Below are 20,854 nucleotides of genomic sequence, written 5' to 3' on the forward strand. Positions count from 1 at the left end.
TAATGACAGTCACTAATAATCTCTCCAATTAATAAACTAATGATGAAAATCAGGCTTAAGTTTGCCCCAACTGGAGGCTGCATTAGGATGCTTCGAACACTAAATCCAACGACATCTCAAACATCATCCAGTCCTTTAAGGCTTTGTTTATGCAAGAGCTCTCTGGGAAGTATGTGGGAATAAAACTACAGTACTGGATTAATACCACTCTTTCACACTTGCTGTAGTTAATAAACTTCTATGCTATAAAGCTGAGACTACCAGAAACCATCGTACTGTCATGTTGACAAGCTGTGAAGATGGTTAGGCATCTTCATTTCCTCTGCAGAGCCTCTCTAATTGCATCTATCATCATCAATATTGCCTTCAGTTACCAGTGGTGAGAGGATGACACTTTTGTGCTATGAACGACCACCTGAGTGTTGTTTGCGCAGAACTTCTTCGGGAACATCAGTGATTGATTCTGTTCTGTATTCTTTGGGAACATCTGATTCTTCCTGTTCTTCATTCATGAGAAACAGGAGGGACAGTTTATGTTGTCTCTATGAGCAACAGTAAATAAATCATGTTTATGTGCTGCTGGCTATTTCAGTTCTGCTAAATAAATGCAATAACCCTGCAGAAATTGTTTCATTCTTTCTAAATGGTGCCATTCAGCAATGAGGCAATTCACAGCTATCAACAGTGGCCAATTTTCTGTTTTATCATCAACAAAAGAGACCAAAGTCTCTGTGGCTCAGACCTCATGGCACACACATCTAAGCCCTGTATAAGTCTACTGTTGAACTCACAGGGCTTTTTAAATTCCAGATTTATAACCCTCCTCTTTTAGATCCTGTCTGTCCTTCCTAGTGTCCTCCCATCCCCATGCATCCTCTCTGAACTCTGATGTGCTCATCACTTGAGATATAATGAAGCAGAACTTCAGAACTCCAAGCCCTATCATCTCTCTTCTTCTTGGCCTAATCAAGTTAAGTGCAATTAAAAAAAAAAGCATATAGTTTACGTTATTATTTCATAGTCTTTGTTTTAAATTTAAAAATCTCTTAATTTTTTGAAGGAAATGCTTTTAATAACTAGTTTTTATAGGGTGTGTTAAAACAGTTTTAAAATATTTTCTTCTTGTCAAGGAATGGGAACTTAACAAAAAATAAAATAGCAATACCGAATTTTCATAAGTTTACTTGCCTAGTTCTGCATGTATTCAGAGTCTGAAGCATTGAAACTTACGACCTTTCATAGAAGAAGTATAAACAACTAGAAAATTTGGGCATCTTCAATGTTAAAACAGAATTTTGAGTATAACATTTTCACTTCAGCACGAATACTCACAAGAAACATCGAACTCTTCTGAAAACATCTTATCTATTCACTTCTTTCTGATACAGTGCAGTTTCTTTCTGCAGAACCCTGCCCTTAACTATTTCACCTAGTAAAGTGCCTTGTTACCTGACCTAACCACGACGTGAGCCTCTCAAATCTAAAACGAGTAGCGCTCAACTCTGTTCGCTAGAAAGGGCACTTCACACAGGAAATTCAGAGGGAGTGATTCATTCCAGTGACACTGGCACTTAAACTCTACTCCTGCTCTAATGAATATCTTATTATATTGATGTAAAGGTCTCAAAGCAGAAAGATTGAGAGAGTCTGAAGTATTCTGTTTGATCCGAGCACTCATACAGGAGTTACAAGTTTCAATATTTTAATCACGGTCCAGGTAACCGCGGAGCTGTACGCACTATTGTTAGTGAGAAGGAAGATTCAACGTGGGTCCACAGATCCAGAGATGAATAGTTACTCCCCTGAGGAATGTGTACAAACTACCAGGAAGAGAAGAGTGAAAAATCAATTTGAAGTACCTGGATAAACTGTGAGCCAGAGAAAGTTTCAGGTGGACTAAAAGGTGTGTAAGCAGCAGCAACATCACAAAGAGCATTCAGTACATAAAGTCCAACAGCATGAGATGGGTAGAAAAAAACCCACAAACTAGTTCACACTGTGTGCAACCAGCTATCCTGTGTACTAGATACTGAATGACTGCTATGGAAATAGTGCAATGGGGCCATACCTCAACAATAACACGATGTGGAACAACACAGTCAGCAGTTATTACCTTAACTTCTGTTTCTTTAAGTGATCGAAGCCATGGCCTGCAATGCATGAAATCTTCTAGCTCGCTCTCTACGATAAAGATGTTGTGTAAGTGGTAGATGCAGGCAGCCATGATGATAAGTGATGCTAAACATTGCCCTTAAAAATCTCCTTACGAGTGCTTGGATGCAATGAAAAGCTTGGTCTCTCGCCATGAACAGCACGCTCCTGCAAGATGCTGTCTCAGTGGGTGGAAGTGGTATGCTCCCATTTTAAGAACTGGTTCTGTGTATGTCAGGGAATAGCGGCAGCCACGTACGGCCATGTTTGGACGGCAGCTCTCCCTCGCCAGCGGCCAGCGGCGGAGGCGAGGGAGGGCGGCCGCGGCGGCGCGGCGTGCGCCCGCCCCAGCCCCGCGCCGCGAGAGGAGAGGGCGGGGCAGCAGCGCGCGCAGGCACCGCCCCCCTGGCGCCCCGCCCCAGAAGCGGCCTCATCCAGCCTCTCGCGCCAGGCGAGGAAAGCCACCCTCGCCCGCGCCTGCGCCAGGACCCAGCAGCGCCCCTCGGAAGCGCCCGTGCGTTAAAAAAAAAAAAAAAAATAGTACTCGTAGGAGGGCGTGGCAGATACGGGACCAGTCGTTCCTTTCAGTGGGCCGAGACGGTCTTCGTCGGACGCTTCCAACGCTCGGCCTCTGCAGAGGGCGCGTTCTGCCGTCTTTTCCGCTACCGCTAGTCAGGCAGCGATGGGGTCGCCCTCGAGGAGGCGAAGGCGAGCCGGGTCCTTGCTGAAGCGGCGGCGCGACATGTGACGCAGCTGAGGCCGCGCCCCCGCGCCGTTGTCGGGGCTGGGCGGAGGGGCGCGTGTGACTGCGCGGGCGCTGCCGGGCAGCGGGGCCGGCGGGGGGCGCGGCGGTCACGATGATGCCTGGAGAGACACCGCCGCCGCCGGCCGGGACTGCAGCCGCCGCCGCGGCCTGCGCGAATTGCGGCGTTCTCCAGCAGGTAGCAACGGGCCGCCGTCCCGGCGGCGCTGGAGCGCCTGGGGCGGGGTTTTTGCTTAAGGACGCGACCGTGGGGCTACGCCGGGCCGCTGGCGGGTGGGAAGCGCTGGGTGCCGCAGTCACCGCTCCCGGTGCAGCGGGAGCTCAGATAGCGAATGTGGCAAACGGGCTCTAACAGGAGCGGCAGTGGCGGGCTTTAGCCGGGCGAGATGCGGAAAAGTAGCTTGTGTTTCTGCGGCGTGCCTAGCGGGATCTGCTAGTGAATCTAGGCGTATCCTTTTGAGTTTGCTTCGGTGCAGTGGAAGGAGTGTCATCGTTCACCTCCTTTCTTCAGCGCTCTTAAGCGAGCGTGTAGTTTTATAGTATTACGCTTTAGGCAGTGTCTGTTTCCCCTTTAAATGAGGGGAAGACCCTGCTGAGAGTTTAGAGGGCGGAGAAGGTCTTCGGGCACTCTTAGAATGCGTATGGGTTGAGAATCTGAAAATCTGTAGGCTCAAATGAGCTAGATGCCGTTTATTGGTAATATTCTGCCAAAGCTTAATTTGATGTTGAAAAAAAAAAAAGTTGTGGGGGTTTTAGTATATAATTACTGTAAAGGCAAAGTTTTAAGAGCTTTTGTAGTAAAGCCTAATCTAAGTATGCATACTTTCTTGTGGAGCCTGCATTCTCTGTGTGTATTTGTATGAATATATTTTCGGTGAGTTATTAACTTGTTCTTTTTGAACAGATTATTGTATTGCGTAGATTAGCAATCAGTTTAGAAGTTATTTACAGTGTGTAGTACTGGTTTTTGGGGTGAATCTTCTTTACCAATTTGAGACTCTTCCTTACAGAATATAAATGAATATGTAGCCGCATTAATTGCACTGAAGCAAAAAATGATTGATGGCGAGTAAGTACAATTGCACAAGTGTCTTTTTTTTGTTGGGTTTTTATTGCTCTTAAGTTCTTAAAGCAAATACGTTTTGTGGGATGTAGATATTCATTAATGCACGAAACTTAATCCTTCTCAAAGTGCAAGTAACTTCTTCACAAACAGGTCCTAAATCTAGACTGTAAGATTTCTTTATGTCCTAAAATATCTGTGTGTAATGGTAGTAAAGCAGGGCTATTTTGTGTAGCTATAATAGCTCATATATTATTACGAATACTAGCAGAAGCAGCTCTTTGAAGAGATTCATTTCATTTTATCTGTTGTGAAGAATATAGTATGAGAACTAAAAGTCAAGCACCGGTGTGTACGAACCTTTTCAACAGAATTTAGTCCGAGCATTAAGGTGTGGAAAGCTGTTGGGATTAAATATCAGAATATGAAAAGCGAGGCCAAACATCAGTCAGAACAGTAAGGTTCTGAAATGCTTCTCATAGTTTGCCTTCTCTTCTGTGATTGCTTCCACTTCTTCTCAATAACCATCAATATAAGACTGTATGGAAAAACGTAGCAAGACATGTTATGTATACTTCCATACTACGGCCTAATATCCTTGCTATGTCTCCTAATTTTAATGGTTTATTTCTCATGTACCCTTTCCCAGGTACATGTCAATCTGGCTTTAGCGAATCTAAATTCTAGTCCTGCATTCTGGTTTCCAAAAAGTACTTAAGAGAGCCCTCACTGTCTTGACTGAGACCCTTTTCTTCAAAGATCCTTTACTCTGTGTCCATAGATTCCTTTTTGTACCTTGAAACTTTGTGTCCCTCTTCCTTCTGCCAGTACAAACATTTTTTTGTGGGAATTACCTCTCCTTTAACTACTTGCAGCTCAGCCCCTTTCTTTTTTGCCTTACCTGATTACTCTTGACTGTTGCAAGACAAAGTAATGCAGCGCTCTCTGTATTGGAGGAACTGTCATGGTATTTCTCTTTCTTGTCCTTTCTTCTCTCTGTTCTTAAAAACCACATTTGAGGAAAGGAGAGAATAACTTTCCTTGGTGCAGTTCTGTGGCCTACCGTACACCTTGGATCAGAGTGTTACCCTCTTATGGCTGCTAGAAGAATAGTGTAAAGATTAAAGCCTTTTAGGGTCTTTTGAACTATTTTTCTTACATTTATGTGTTCTTTCCTAGGAAAACATCCTTTTAAGTTTGGGAACTAGGATTTTGTAATTATATTTTTTGATTTTATGTATATTATGTTCTTTACCTAAATAATGTTTTTTGGGGGCTTTGTTTGTTTGTTTTTTAAAGCTACAAATAGCTAATGGCTACAAATTCCTGTAATTGCCGGTTGTTCGTTTGGGGTTTTTTTAATTACTATTTTAAAGCAGCCTGATTTGAGGTTTGAACAGCTTAATGAAACAAAAGGATTATATTGACTACTATCAGAAAATGCAAACCAATCTTACACTTTTCATATTTATAATGCAAAAGGAAAGGTATCCCAAGACATGATTGTCAAAATCAGGTGGGAAAATGAGTAATGTCTTTTTTTTTTTTTTTCCCTTGCAGTCGTTTGCTGACAGAGTATCAACAGAAATGCACTGATATCCTTTATTTTTCTATTAGTGTTCTTCCAGAATTAGTATATCAGCATTTCTTACAAGAGGGCTTGAGGCTTTTTGTTTAAGGTTTAAGTTAACAGATGATGCCTCTAGTAAAGAACAGACTGGATAGGCTTTGTAAAGAAAATAGGGCTATGAAATTAAAACTATCCACTTAAGATCCAGCTTATCTAATATATGGCTCAATATGGACTATTTGAAATCTGTGTTGCTGAGAATGACTCAAGTTTTTTCATGTAACAGAAGAAGCTCTGCTTATTCACTTCAAATGTATTGAAATGTTTTAATTAAACACTTAGTTCTGCAAGCTGTATGATTTTTGGGTGGAAGTCTTTATTGGATGTTTCTTTGCAAGTGGCGATTGGATTGAAATATGCTTAAGGACGTTTGATAAATGGTTTTTAATTTCTCCCTTAACAAGAAATTACAGCTTCAATTTGCTGAACGGTAAGTTTGATTTAAACTGTTTACTAAAGATGCTATGTTCTCTGTGTCTTGGACAGTTTTAGGAGTCTGAGTTGTAACAGCAACAGCCCTGGGTCTAGGCTGAGCTTTTAATATGGTCCTTTCTTTTACCACGCTTCCTAGGCCATAGTTAGCAAAGTCATCTCCTTGATGAGGAGAGAATTCTGTCCTTGTTCTACAATACCTGTGTGAAATTCTTTCCTGGCCCTGTGTTACATAAGAGTCTAAACTGAGGAAGTGGAGATGCGGAGCTTATCTGGTGGTGGTGGTTCAGTGTAAGCGTATTTGGGGTGGCCCTATTTGTATGAAGCATTTTGTCTTAGAATTGTAGCTGTGTGCCCTTGCTTACGCTACTTGATTATAGAGGAAGAGGCAGCATATAATCTTACGGACTCCATCCTGCCTGCTGAAAAATCCCAGAGGTGGACCCTGCTCTTATTTCACAGCACTGCCTATGTGCCTGGTGCTTCAGTGTAGGCAGCTGGGCAGTACTCCTGTGTGGCATGTGCCATCTGCTTGCATCAAGCTTTAGGCTCAGTTTAATGTTTTTAAATCAGATCTTGAATTTTCTTTGAATGTAAAATGTTGGATGGAAAAATGAGAACACTTAGACTCTTAAAAGCCTCACATATCTGTCACAGCATTTTTCCATAGGGGAGAGCAAAATACTCAGACACTTGCCTGAAGAATCAGAACATTGAGTTTGAAAGCACCCATGTTTTTTGGCAACTTTTTTTTTTAATTACACTTCCTGTTTCAGAGAGATCTCTGCTCTTCGTTGCCAAGTGGAGCAGATGCTGCAGAAAATCCTGCCTCTGGAAAAGTGCCAGGAAGAGTTGGGTTCCTTGAAAGCAGAGTTGGAAGAGAAAAAGGTATGTTTGTAAGGTTTAAATAACTTGTGCTTATTCTGTTGAAGGAAATGTATATATTTAATGCTCATCTTAATGAAGCAGGCTTTGATGAGCCCAGTTGTTACTTCCAGCTCACTGGGACAGACAGCTCTGGTTTTAGGTGAAATTAATGGCAGCAGGTTTCAGACAGGCAAAAAGTTCACGCTTTTGTAGTTCCCGTGATTTTTGATCAGGTTATTTGTGGTTTATTTCTTTATTTAGGAAGGAAGGAGATACTTTCAAATTCCTTTGGTTTTCTGTTCTGATCTTCATAGATTACTGAACTCTTTATAACTTGTACTGCTAAAAAGGTGCAAAGAGGGTCTGTGCCGAATAGGATTTTGCTTCTGTTACCATTTTGAACACATGCTTTTACATTATTAGCTACTTGAGTTTATTCCTGATTTCTCTCCCATCCTTTAGCTGAGATTTAGTTTACAGAAGAGAAGCTTTTGACTGTTCAAATCTCCTAAACATATGTATTTTCTAGACATTAACTATTATGTCTGAAAAAAAGACCCCAACCTCTTTCTTGTAGTTTTTTCATGCCAATACAAGGTAGGATATTAACATTTGTCTTGTCACTGTACCTAGTTTTTCTTCTGTGTTAGAACTGTTTTTTAAATCCTCTTCCCTCAGCAAGCATTAGTCCTGATGTCCTGATGGCACTTTTTCAGAAAAAGCAGGATTAGATGTATGGTGTATATTAGTTGTGCTCTTGACTTCAGCTTTGAGTTCCTATCCAGATAGGTGTTGGAGGCACATATTCAAAAGATAGATAGATATAGATCTATTTGTTATAACTTGCCTTTGAAGAAGAAGAATAACCTGATTTTTCAATTTGCTTTTCTCATTGAATATACTACTTTTGGCTACGCGCTGTTTTCATTAGAATAGGTAAAGTGTCTGCCGTCTATTTTTTTTGCCCTCAGTAAGGACATATTTTAACTGTGCTTTCCTTCTCCACAGAGTTCTCTCAAGATTTATCGGGAGAGTCAACTGGAATATGTTAAAATTAAAGAAGAAATAGTAAACAGTGATGCTGTGTGAGTGATGCTTCTTTTTTTCACAACCTTTCTTTCCCCCTCTTACCTCTTCCAGAACTTGGATTTGTACCTTACCTAGTTATGCTTTCCATTTTGCTGAAGTTTTTATGCTTATGGGTTCTTAGAACAGGGAGTTGTGGAAGAATGGTCTTAAATTTTGTAGCAGTCACTCTGGAAGGTAGTATTAGTTTAATTATTATCCTGCCTTGAAGTGACTTTTGGTGGTTGTTTAGAGAAGGTTTTTAAGAAGAGGATGAGATTAGAGAAGAAGCTGTAGCTTCTTCAGTTTTAAGTGGTTCTTAGTCTTGGCTTTTTGTTATTGCCGTCCATTTCCATTTTGCTGACAAGTCTCTGAGGCCAGTATATAAATGACATTGCCAAAGTGATCTGCACTTAAAATCATGCTTTAAAAGAGCTGTTTTTAAAGAAACAGCTCAACAGGCCCTGAACTGTCCACCATGTTTGGAAATAAGCAGGAGGGATTTGGCACCAGAAGTGTAGAAGCCATTTTTGCTGCCGTAGTACAGAATATTGTGAAGCTGTGCCTTGGTAATTCCCAAAGTTTGTTCTTCCAGTAACCAGTGACTCAAAGGCTTCCTTGCCTGGAGCATGTGTGTGTGTTACCTGTCGTAAAGCTTTTCATGGACTCTCTAATGAAGAGAGGCTTTTTAACCCTGTTATGCTCTTAGCCTCTAAATCACCTGTATCAGGGAACTGTGATTTCTGAGTATTGTATGGGAAGGTACTTATGCTCTCAAAAGAGAACCGCTAATATATAGCTGGGTGTTGCGAGTTTGTATTTATCATTATTTTTCTTCATGTGCATCACTTTGCATTTATCAACACCAATGATTGCTTTCCAGTTCCTTGGAATTCTAAGACCTTTCCACTGTTTTTTGTGGTCAGCTTTTATTTCTGATGTGTTCCAGCACACATCCCAGTGGGACTACCACTGGTGACTCCTTACTTCCTTCCGTGTAAACTGGCTATTATCTTTAAGTTTGGTGTTCCTAAGCTATTTTGGTGTTACTAGCAGGTCGAGGGAGGTGATCATTCCCCTCTAACTCAGCACCGGTGAGGCCACACCTGGAGTACTGTGTCCGGTTCTGGGTTCCTCTGTACAAGAGAGATATGGGCATACTAGAGAGAGTCCAATGAAGCATCTCTCAAATGGGATACCCTAGTATCTTTACGTGGCTTGTGAAACATGCAGTACTCACAAGCACAGCAGCAAGCCACTATCATCCAAAAGGTTGTACAAGCAAGCTAGCATTGTTGTCACTTGCTGTTGTCATTTCTTCTGCCAGACTGCACTTATTTCACATATGGTAGTCTATGTTCTGTGAGCTTAAAGGAATCTTTAGCAAATTGTCCTAAGAGCAGCAGAGAGCAGCTACCCCATTGCTAACTGCATCTTAAGAGGGAACTGACCACCCTGATGTGCTGGCAATATACTGTATCAATATAGATATATTGCCTATCTCCTATCTGTCACTCGTATCTCCAAGAAGGAGGAGCCAGGGAATTACAGGCCGGTCAGCCTCACCTCGATCCCTGGGAAGGTGATGGAGCAGCTCATCCTGGAACCCATTTCCAGGCACATGAAGGACAAGAAACTCCTCAGGAGTGGTCAGCATGGCTTCACCAAGGGGAAGTCATGCTTGACTGACTTGATAAACTTCTACAATGAGCTGACATGCCTGGTAGATGAGGGGAGAGCAGTGGCTAGAGTCTGCCAGGCCTTCAGTAAGGTCTCTGACACTGTCTCCCATAAGAGCCTCACAGCCCCTCAAGCTGTTTCTGTAGGGCTGGATGAACAGACAGTGAGGTGGATTGAAAACTGGCTGAACGGCCAGGCCCTGAGGGCGGTGATGAATGATGCAAAGTCTAGTTGGAGGCCAGTAACTAGCAGCATACCCTGGGGGGAGAGGAGAGGGACTGCGTACTCAGTCCAGTCCTGTTTAACATCTTCATGATGTTCATTTCGTGTTCTTCATTAGTGATCTGCATGATGGGGCAAAGCATACCCTCAGCGAGTTTGCCAATGACACAAAGTTGGGAGGAGTGGCTGATAGGCCAGAGGGGCATGCTGCCATCCCGCGTGAGCTTGACAGGCTGGAGAAATGGGCTGGCAGGAACCTCGGGAAGTTCAACAAGAAGTGCAAAGTCCCGCACCTGGTGAGGAGCAACAACACACAGCAGTATATGCTGGGGCCCACCCAGCTGGAGAGCAGCTTGGCAGAAAAGGACCTGGGGGTCCTGGTGGACACCAAGTTGGACATGAGGCAGCGATGTACCCAGGCAGCAAAGGCGGCTACTGGTATCCTGGGCTGCATTAGGCAAAGTATTGCCAGCGGGCTGAGGGAGGTGCTCCTTCCCCTCTACCCAGCACTGGCGAGGCCACCCCTGGAGTACTGTGTATTGGGGAGCCCAGAATGGACAAGAGAGACATGGACATACTGGAGAGAGTCCAGTGAAGGGCCACAAAGATGATTAAGGGACTGAAGCATCTCTCCATTGAGGAAAGGCTAAGAGGGCTGGGACTGTTCAGCCTGGAGAAGAGAAGGCTCAGGGGTGATATTATCCATGTCTATAAATACCTGAAGGGAGGGTGTAAAGAAGACGGAGCCAGCCTCTTTTCCATGGTGCGCAGTGACAGGACAAGAGGCAACAGGCACAACCTGAAACACAGGAGGCTCCTCTGAACATCAGGAAACACTACTTTTACTGTGAGGGTGGCTGACCACTGGCACAGGTTGCCTAGGGAGGTTCCTTGGAGATACTCAGTAGCCATCTGGACATGGTCCTGGGCAGCGAGCTCTAGGTGGCCCTGCTTGAGCAGGGTGGGTCGGACAAGGTGACTTCCAGAGGTTCCTTTCAACCTCAACCATTCTGTTATGATGCAGCTATTTTACATACCTTTGACGCCGAGGCCATTTTAAGCAGTAGGTCACATGAGTTCAGTAATTTGAGAGCTGAGTTTGTTCAGAAGCAGAATTCTAGTGAATTGTTCATAAAATGAATGTTAATCTACAGTTTACTGTAAAATAATTTAGGCCAAAAATTATCTCTCAAGTCCTTTGGTCCAATCTGCCATTCAGAGCCAGCATCAAAGTTAGGTTGCTCAGGACCTTGTCTAGTTGAGTTTTGAATATTTACAAGGATGGCAATTCCCCAATTCTAAGCTTATAATAAGCATGATAACTTGAGACAAATATGCATGTCCACTGTGAAGAAGGTTTTAGGTATGAAATCACTCCTACAGACAAACTTTGTCTCAAGCTTTAGCTTCTCGCAGGACTACCTAAAACTAAACCGTATGACTTAAGAACGTCATTCAGATGCTCCTTGAACTCTGACCGGCTTGGTGCCCCACTTCCCTGGGGAGCCCGTTCCAGGGACTGATCACTCTTTCGGTGAAGAACCTTTTCCTGATGTCCAATCTGAACTTCCCCTGATGCAGCTTCGTTCCATTTGCTTGTGTCCTGTTACTGGTCACCAGAGAGAGATCATTACCTCCCCCTCTGCTGCCCCTCTTGAGGAAGTTGTAGACTGTGATGAGGTCACCCCTCAGCCTTCTCTTTTGTAAGCTGAACAAACCAAGTGACCTCAGCTGCTCCTCATAAGTCTTGCCCTCGAGACCTCTCACCATCTTGGTGATCCTAGGGCCTCTGGGCACAGTTTAATAGTTTGATGTCCTTCTTACATTGAGGAGCCCAAAACTGCACACAGTACTTGAGTTGGGGACATACCAGTGCAGTGTAGAGTGGGACAATCACCTCCATTGACTGGCTAGCTATGCTGCGCTTGATGCACCCCTGGACACAGTTGGCCCTTTTGGCTGCGAGGTAACACCGTTGACTCATATTCAACTTGCCTTCAACCCAGCCCCCCAGATCTCTTTCTGGAGGGCTTGTCTTCAGCCTCTCATCCCCTAGTTTGTATGTATAACCAGGATTACCCCATCCCAGGTGGAGAATCCAGCACTTGCTCTTGTTAAATTTCATATGGTGGGTGATTGCCCAGCTCTCTGGTCTATCCAGATATCTCTGTAAGGCCTCTCTACCATCGAGGGAGTCTAATTTGTATCATTCGGAAACTTAATGTGCACATTCGACTCTTGTGTCCAGATCATTCATAAAAACATTAAAGAGCACTGGCCCTAAAATTGAGCCCTGGAGAACCCCACTGGTGACTGGCTGCTAAACTGATGTAACCCCATTTACTATAACTCTTTGAGCCTGACCCCTCAGCCAATTGCTTAACCAACGTATTATGGACTTGTCTAGCTGTGTGCTGGACACTTTGTCCAGAAGGGTACTGTGAGAGACAGTATCAAAAGTTTTGCTAAAAGCTAAAAACCCCCACATCTACTGGCTTCCCTTAGTCAACTAGATGGGTGACCTTGTTGTAAAAGGAAATTAAGTTAGTTAAATAGGACCTTCCCCTCGTGAACTCATGCTGGCTATGACCAATGACTGTGTTGTCTCTCAAGTGTTTTCAATAACTCCCATAATAACCTTCTTCATAATTTTACCTGGCACTGTAGTGAGACTGACAGGCCTGTAATTACCAGGGTCTTCCTTCTTACCCTTCTTGAAAATTGGGACAACATTTGTGAACTTTCAGTCAGCTGGGACCTCTCCAGACTCCCAGGAATGTTGAAAAATAATGGAGAGAGGTCCCGTGATAATACCGGCCAGCTCTTTTAGTACCCTGGGATGAATCCCATCAGGCTCCATAGACTTACGTGCATCCAGCTAGAGCAGCAAGTCTTGAATAAGTTCAGAGTTGGCTGGGAGTTTATCATCTGCCCAATGATGGTCTTCCAACACATGGCTCCGGGGAGTCCCAGGGCCCATCATTGGTGTTAAAGACAGGTGAAGAAGGCATTAAACATCTCTGCTTTGTCTATGTCCCTATTTGTTAGGTGACCGACCTCATCAAGTAATGGACCAATGTTATCTCTGATCCTTCTTTTGCTGTTACCATATTTTAAAAAGCCCTTTTTTGTTTTCCTTCAGAGTACTGGCCAGCTTGAACTCTAATCAAGGTTTGACTGCATTAATCTTCTCCCTACAATGGCAAATGGCACCTCTGTAGTCCTCTGATGTTGCCTGTCCTTGCTTCCAATGTCCATACATTGTAGATGCAGTACTTCTGTGCACTGGTCAGAAGATAATCTATAGAGAAACAGAAGTTTGTTACCTGCTATTTTTTAAAGGACAACACCACCCTTTTTTTTTTCTCTTTCTTTTTTCCTGCAAAGATGTTTTATGAGGATTTTTTTCTGAAATTCTCACCTATGGCTTGACTGTCAAAGCCATTATCTGAGTATAGAGAGAGTTAAGTATGAACCTGTTCAGGCTGAGAAGGTCCAAGAGCATTGGTCTATTACTTTATAGTATAAATGCTTTGATTACTGAACATGTCAAAGATGGTCAATCATCCTGTTTCTGGGTTTTCAAATGTATTCCAGTTAATGTCTGAAGTAATGATTAAAGCTTGCACATCCAGAAAGTCTTAGGCTGTAAATATCAATCCATTATAGAAGTTTTAATATGGGGAATGGGTGAACTGTGTTGTTCTTCATGAAAGTGATCAGCGCGCATTGGTAGCTTGTGTTTGTCAGGACAGAGTCCTCTACTTATCAACAAGAGTTTAAAAACTGTTTCTGGGATATTGGGATCTAACAGAAGGAAATAATAGAAGTGTTTACTTTTTTATTTATTTTCCAGTTCTGTGTATGTTTTACATGTAAGGTAGGGTTGGAAATGCTGAAGTCAAAATTGTTCAGGATGCATCACTTTTTTTTGTTTTGTTTTGGCTTCAGTAAACACCTGGGTATTCTGAACAACAAGCTGTGGGACATAAGTGATGGCTGAAGGCTATTCCTGATTATCTCATTGCTTAGGTCTTATTGATTGTAAGCAAGGCTTAATTGTTTTTAAGGAGTAAAACTAACCTGTCTGCATTGCATCATAGAAATGCAAAAACCAGAAGCCAGTTTTCTTGGATTGTGTTTGTAACTCCAAGTTGTAGCTGAAGGTATATTATGTAACTGGATTAGTGGACTGACTCTCTTAAGAGCAAACTCTACCTCTGTGACAGATACAGCTGTTTGTGAGAATGTCAGCAACATTCCACTGATTTAAGTTTTCAGCTTCAGGGACACATTCATCTCAAAGGTCCTGGGTCTAGGAAATGTGTTTTCTCTGAAATGGCTAGATTTCTTTTTTTCTTTTCATGCAACATAATTCTATACAAAAATGATGTATTAATGCCTTCTTTTTAACAGGAGAAAGAAACTGGAAACAAAAGTGAAGAAACTTGAAGGTAACTTTCTACATTGTGTTACTGTGCTGTTGTCCTACTCCATCTCTTCATTCCTTTTTTTATCCAAAGAAGTAATTGCAACTTTCTAACTCTGAGGCCCCAAGGAACAAGGCAGGGCAGGACTATGCATGGTGCTAAGTCTCTGAATTACATCAGCCCTCCTGCAAAATGTTTTTTGTTGAGTATCTTAGCCGCATGGCGTAAATGAAGTCGGAAGGGAACTTCTGGTCATGAAAACCTCATAGGATGGAGTCTGCCCAGCCTGTCTGGACAGCCTGATTCACTGCATGACTGTCTTCACGGCGAAAAAGCTTTTCCTTATAGTCAGTTGGAAACCTCTTGTTTCAACTTATGCCTGATGTCTCTTGTCCTCCCACCACGCACCACTGAACTGTCATGTTCCATCTTCTGGAGACCTCCTTGTAGGTACAGGAAAGCTGTGCTTGGATCCCTTCTAAAGTTTTTTTTTTTTAATTGTTTTTTTTTTTCCCTCTCAAGCTAATTAAGTCTAGTTCAACAAGCCTGTTTTCATAGGGTATGTGCTCCAGCGTTCTAATAATCTTGGCAGGATTCTTCTAGTCATGTTTGTAATCATATTTAAATATGCAGTGATCCTGACACATGTTTTCTGATTTTTAAATATTCTGGCAATTGGTTTTTTATTTGTTTGTTTCTTTTCCTTTTAAGTAGAGATAAAGCACTTGCCTCGTGGCACTGTGGTTTTCTTGTTTCGCTAGTAGAGGGTAGATATGCATAAAGCATTCTGATACTTAACTTGCTGTACTGTTAGTTGGCAGGGCAAATACTTTCATTCATGGCACACTTAAGCTGTGCTTACCACAGTTTAAAGTACGGTGAACTGAGTGACTTGTATCTTGGTGTTAGAAACTCCCCAAATCCTGCTGTAAAGTACAGGTAAAGGGTGTTTATTTTGATGAGCATTTTGGAGTTCCATTATGTGGCAGCAAGGTTTTTATAGGCTCCTGTCGCCCAAAACTCAGATGCTGGCAGAGCTAGAACAAAATATTGTGAGATAGTTTACATTAGGTCCAATTTGAGTGACTAGTTTATCTGGTTTGTTCTTTTCTGTGTTCATTAAATGTCCCTGAACCTGTATTTTAACCTGGTATCTTTTGTCAATCTGAAATTTTCCCATGATTGTTTTTTGTCAACCTACCACCTGAGCTGCTTTTTTAATGCTCTTTCTTTTGATACGCTATCTTCTGTGACCTGATCTGATCAGCAGGCAAGTTCCCTCTGTCTTTTCTCTGCTGTCTGTGTATAAGTCACCAAGCTGATCTCTCAGGAGTTCTCCCAAGTATCTCTCTTGCTTGAGAATTTCCCTAGGAACCTCATATTCAGCCCTCACTTACCTGCTCTGTAGTTTTTATTCACACCCATCTGCACTCTTCCCAGGTGTCTGTTAGACATTAAGAGGTAAGGTGCTCTTCTCTGTTAGTCTTGAGTGCTATCTACATCTTTCTAATGCAGTTGGCTATGCTGTTTTAATCTTTGAACCAGAGCCCTCTTTTAAATAAGAGAATAAAACACATGAAAAAAACATTGCACCTGATTCTTAATTTTATTCCTTTTTTTCACTTGGTGTCTATTGTTCTACAGTACAGTATCATTACAATATGACCCACCCTCCATTCTTGCATGTAAGCGAGAAAAGTAATAAATCTATTTCAGTAGTTCAGAACAGTAATTATGCAGTGGAAGATGACATACTTGTATGCATGAGTTGTTGTCGTAATTAGCCAAAATATAACTTCAATGGATCTGTATTTCACACTATCTATCTTTTTTTTCTCTGGTATTTTCATTTGCAAACTGGTGACCAATTAATTAGTTGGTCAACTTAAATTAGTTGTCTCTTACATTGTAGTTTCTAACTTGAATTTTGGTTCTCTTTCTTGAAGAGGCTGCAACAAAGCATACACAGGACTTCAGACAACTGAAAACTGAAAAGAAAAGGCTTGAAAAGGAGCTAAAGAAGGCACAAGTAAGACTTTCCTTGTCTCTTGTATGAAGCTTCTTTTAGTATTTCTGGGGGGGGGAAAAGGAAGCTACTAGTAATAGAGGTACTGAAATAGTAAAATTACATTTGTTGGGGATATTGAGTAACTAAACATAGCAATTCACCTTAAAAGATAGAAATTTTCCAACTGAAGCATGACCTTTGAAATGTTGGTTTAGATTTCATGCTAGTTAAGAGTAGATGCTCTACAAACTATGTATGACATGAAAAATTAATATTATTTAATTTTAACAGGGAAAACTTGATGGTGTACTTAAAGAGAAGTGCAGAAAAGGTAAGTGTTCACCTTTGAATGCCTTCAGATTTATGTGTGGTATTGTTCCATTTAAACATTTCCTTTCCCACCTCTCCTCTTTTTTATAGTTAAGCACGCGGAGACCCAGAGTTCAAGTGAAGATGTTACAACAGATATAGACAAAGGTAAGATTTTTTGCAAGATGGTTCTCTGTGCAGAACCAACCATTATGAATTTATTGCAACTCTTCTGGAGTTGCATTTTTGGAAACAGAGGATACTGACAGGAACGCTGTAAGAGCAGATATGGTTGATACAAATATGTTACACTGATGAAGGACTAATGTAATAGGTGACTATTTTCAGTTTTGCAATAAGGAAAATACTTGATTCGTTAAAATCACTAGTCTACCCCATGCGTGTGTGAAGTCAACTGATGTGCAATTATAAAACAGAATGCAAACACTGCGAAAAATACAAACAATCCTATTGTCTTTGACGTTCATTGAAATCATAAAGGAAGCATGCAAAGCAAAAGACACAATATAGGAGTGTAATCTGCTACAATTTCTATGTGAGGCTCTGTAAATCAAGTGGAAATCCAGGATGTATAGTTGTTTCTTACCCTATTGACTTTTTTTTCCCTAATGATCTAAAATACCTGCTACAAATTATCCAGATCTAACTGTGTAATGGAGCAAACTCCTAAACTTCCTCTAAAGTACTGAGGCCAAACTTTAAGCAAATTTATTTTTTTGCATTTTTGCAGTCTTTTAAACTACTGATATTGCTTTTGAATTGTTTAGAAATTCTGAAGGCAATTTGCAGGCAAAAGAAGAACTTCCCTGTTCTATTTCTTGCTTTGCAATATTTGTATATAAAGTTTGTTGCCAAAGTTAAACTTTCTGAAGACCTTGTCAGTTCTTGTGTGTCTTGGCATATTTTTATTGCCTTTTGGATTGTACTACATTGGTACCCAATTTCATCTTTTAATTTTTAATTAATGGCAAAATGGGAAAATTAAGATCTGAGCTCTAATTTGAGTTTCAAATAGCAACAAGGCTTTATTACTAATGAGAAAATGCTAGTGTTGTTAATAACTGTCATACAAAATTTGGCAGGTTTTCCTCTTATGTGCTGAGGTTTTTTTAATATGTCTCTTCATAAAACAATAGCAGTTTGTTGTGGTCTTTGACTTACGGAATTGGCACAAAACCAATAGTCTCAGTTCCTGATTGTTGGATCTGATGATGGTTTTGGCATAAGTAGGTGAGGTGCTTGTGTATTTTGTTGAGTTTTTGGTCTGTTTCTCCCTCTCCACCTGCCCTTCTGGTTCTGGAACTAGGTTGTTTGGCATCACCTAGCAATGGTGCTGTTAGGACTCCAGACAATGCCTACTAATGTTGTGACCTGATAATTAGTTCAGAAACATTCAATGTGCTGTTACTGCATGGCAAGACTAAGATGAGTTACTACTGAGTGGGCATAAAGAAAGAATGTGATATAAATACTTTCTTCCTAAAAGATTTCCTCCCCCATTTATGTTCATGTCACCTGAGTTGTTTTAGAAAGCTGTTTAATTTCACTAATGCTACATTTTGCTACATACATGCTGCTTTTACATTTTACTCTGGGGGCTGCTACAACTTTTTGCCACCCTCACTATAGAAAGGAAAAGCTAGAGCATCCTGCAACTGTTCCTTCAGTCTGCTGTGTGGCAATGGCCAATACATGATCTATTGTCTCAATGGCATCTAGCGTTTCTCTTTCTCTGAAGCTAAAATGCCCCTATGTCCCTTGTCTTAATTTTTGCTGTGGGTATTGTCTGTGTTTTGAGTAAAAATAAAGAAACATAAATTCTTAGCTCTCTGAGCAACTGAGGTTTTCCTCAATTTATAAAAATATTTATTTTAACAGAAAAAATAAAGCTTTTGTTAGAAGAACTCTGGATGTGCATTGACAGTGCAACAGGAAAAAGAGAGAATCAGGAAAATGATCCTGTCTTGGGTGAGATGGCATGCAAAGTCTTGGAATTTTCTTGAAGTTGTCTCTTTCTGACCAAAAATAAATACTGCTACATTTTTTCAGCTTCTGTTCAGGATGAGGCATGGCCTGAAAAAAGAAGACTGACTGTTACAGAAGGTAGGTTCCAGTAAATGTGAATTTATTGATATGCAGGTGCATTAATTTAGTCTTACTGGGATATCATCAGGTTGGGTACTGTTTGCATAACACTTTTTTGACAGACTTAAGTACTTTCCTTGGTGATTGCCTGGTCAAGTACATGTGTGATTAGAATATTTGAAAATAATTGCATATATTAATTTGAACAGCTATGTAAACAGTGACTCAGGCTGTAGAGATACTGTCTGGGATAAGTACCCTGCCTTTTTAAGAGCTTTGAAGGTGAACTGTTATCCTGTCTCCCTACCCTGTTAAGTCTGAAAATTTGCTACCAGTGTAGATCCCAATGAATCTAGTTTCAGATTGTGTTCCAGTGGAATCCACATAAGAGGTGCCAAAATAACCGGCTCGTAAGCCAGTTTATCAGCCTCACTCCCACCAGTTTAATGCAGCAGATCTGTGGCTTCAGCTCCAAAACTGAGCTAGACAGTTGTCCCCTGAGATTCTGAATTTGATTTCTTGATAAAGGGCCAATCAAATAACAAGAACAAGAAACTGAAGAGTGTGAAATATGGGTGATTTCAGGGATATCAGGTTCTAGTGTCATCCCCTTCCCAGCCACCACAAGGGGAACTTTAGATTCCAGAAGTCCTGTCCCATCTTTCCTATTCATATCTTCTCAAGGAAACTACAGTACCTTCACAAAAGGAAGCAATTGTCCATAACAGTCCCTTCTAGTCAGTCCCTCTTTTGCTTTTGTTGGAGTGGCTAGATATTGTAAAAATTGTGCATAGGTATGTCGCAGGGGGAACCTCACCTCTAAGATTTTTTTTTTTTTTTAAGACTTCAGCTTTAACTGAGTCACATCATTGAAGACAAAATCTTGTACAGTTAGACTCAATATTGAAATTTAAAGAACAAACACTTTAAAAGTGTGTATGTATTAAATCATACAATTAGGAATATAGCTAAGAACTCCCTTACTGTGTTTATGGCAGGGTATAATTGTAACTGGCCTGCAAGTGCAGCTGCTGGCTCAAAGCTGCAGGTTGCTTTAAGCTGAGAATTACAGCCTGAGTGGGGAATGTCACTGCATGCTTGTCCTGCTTTTCCTGAACATCAGTTACTGGGCTAAAACTGAAATAAATCATTGAGCTGTATGGACCTTCAGTCCTACCCAGTATGGCCATTCCTGATAAGAAAAATTGGGAAGAACAGTCTTAATGATTCAAGTCAGAAAGTGGTTTGGGGGGGAGGTCTTTGCACATACATATAACTTTTTCATGAAAAAAAGAATTGTTTGTGAATAACAACATCTGATCTCTGTAAGGAAAATATTCCTGAAAGTGACATTAAGTGCTTCTTATTACTAGTCTATGGGAACATCACTTGAAAAGATGGTAATGCATTCTTATTACCATGGTGTATTATCTCTATAAAGAAAAATGGGAGGGGAAAAGAATTCATAATAATATTCTTGTGTTTTAGAAACTGTACAAATCCACCAAAAGATCAGGAAGTGTGATGGCAAAACGCTACCTTGGTATTCTCCACTTGAAAGTGCTGGAAAGCAAAATTCCGTAACAGCCATGCAACTTCAAGTGAGTACTGAGCCTTTTGGAGGTGACTCTGTTGAGAACAGGACTACTGAAGAATGTCTGCATGGTGTTGAGGATAAAACTGTAGATGTGATAATACAGACAGATGGGGCACACAGCAGTTCAGACTTCTCTGACCAGGAGCAAAAGGGCCCAGGTGGAAACGTGATGGATATATTGAATTGGGCCAGGCCTCTCCCTGCTCTGCTTTCTCCAGTACAGCTTTCACCACCAACTACACAGGTGAGTTTCAGGATGTGCCTGACTTGGCACCAACTTGGTCGTATAATTACTGCAAAAATAATGATTTGATATTCCTGGGCTTTTTAATTTTTTTGAGTATCAGTATCAGTTACTCATGCACTGAAAGGGTCTCTGTGTGAGTGTTTAGATAAAACATAATTTTCAGAAGTATATTTAAAACAAAGTCACCCGTGTCTCAACTGCTGTCATAATTTCTTTTCCCAATGTTGCCGACTTACAGTCCCAGCTCCTGTTGACTATAAACGTGGCTTTCATAGCAAAATTCT

General features: G+C 41.3%; 1 protein-coding gene across 11 annotated transcripts in view; it reads left to right on the top strand.

Moving 5' to 3' along the window:
- Window positions 1–2,615: 2,615 nt before the first annotated feature.
- The window catches only part of ICE1 (interactor of little elongation complex ELL subunit 1), a 34,972-nt gene continuing 16,733 nt past the window's right edge, over window positions 2,616–20,854 (top strand). For 4 of the 11 annotated variants that reach the window (XM_087766086.1, XM_087766030.1, XM_087766049.1 and 1 more), the window contains exons 1-13: window positions 2,618–3,092; window positions 3,925–3,983; window positions 5,538–5,572; window positions 6,019–6,037; window positions 6,816–6,927; window positions 7,915–7,991; window positions 14,290–14,327; window positions 16,250–16,332; window positions 16,603–16,642; window positions 16,732–16,788; window positions 18,520–18,609; window positions 18,691–18,744; window positions 20,215–20,567. In XM_087766086.1, coding sequence (XP_087622212.1) covers window positions 3,009–3,092; window positions 3,925–3,983; window positions 5,538–5,572; window positions 6,019–6,037; window positions 6,816–6,927; window positions 7,915–7,991; window positions 14,290–14,327; window positions 16,250–16,332; window positions 16,603–16,642; window positions 16,732–16,788; window positions 18,520–18,609; window positions 18,691–18,744; window positions 20,215–20,567 — 1,101 coding nt within the window. In that variant the 5' untranslated portion in view covers window positions 2,618–3,008. Of the gene's footprint in view, window positions 3,093–3,924; window positions 3,984–5,537; window positions 5,573–6,018; window positions 6,038–6,815; window positions 6,928–7,914; window positions 7,992–14,289; window positions 14,328–16,249; window positions 16,333–16,602; window positions 16,643–16,731; window positions 16,789–18,519; window positions 18,610–18,690; window positions 18,745–20,214; window positions 20,568–20,854 lie in introns of all 11 variants that reach the window. The other 7 variants (XR_015706522.1, XM_087766073.1, XR_015706523.1 and 4 more) reach the window with 6 other exon arrangements.

The sequence above is a fragment of the Nipponia nippon genome, unplaced genomic scaffold (genome assembly GCF_047370975.1).
Source record: "Nipponia nippon isolate SJK-2023a ecotype South Korea unplaced genomic scaffold, ASM4737097v1 scaffold_1, whole genome shotgun sequence".
Classification (NCBI taxonomy): domain Eukaryota; kingdom Metazoa; phylum Chordata; class Aves; order Pelecaniformes; family Threskiornithidae; genus Nipponia; species Nipponia nippon.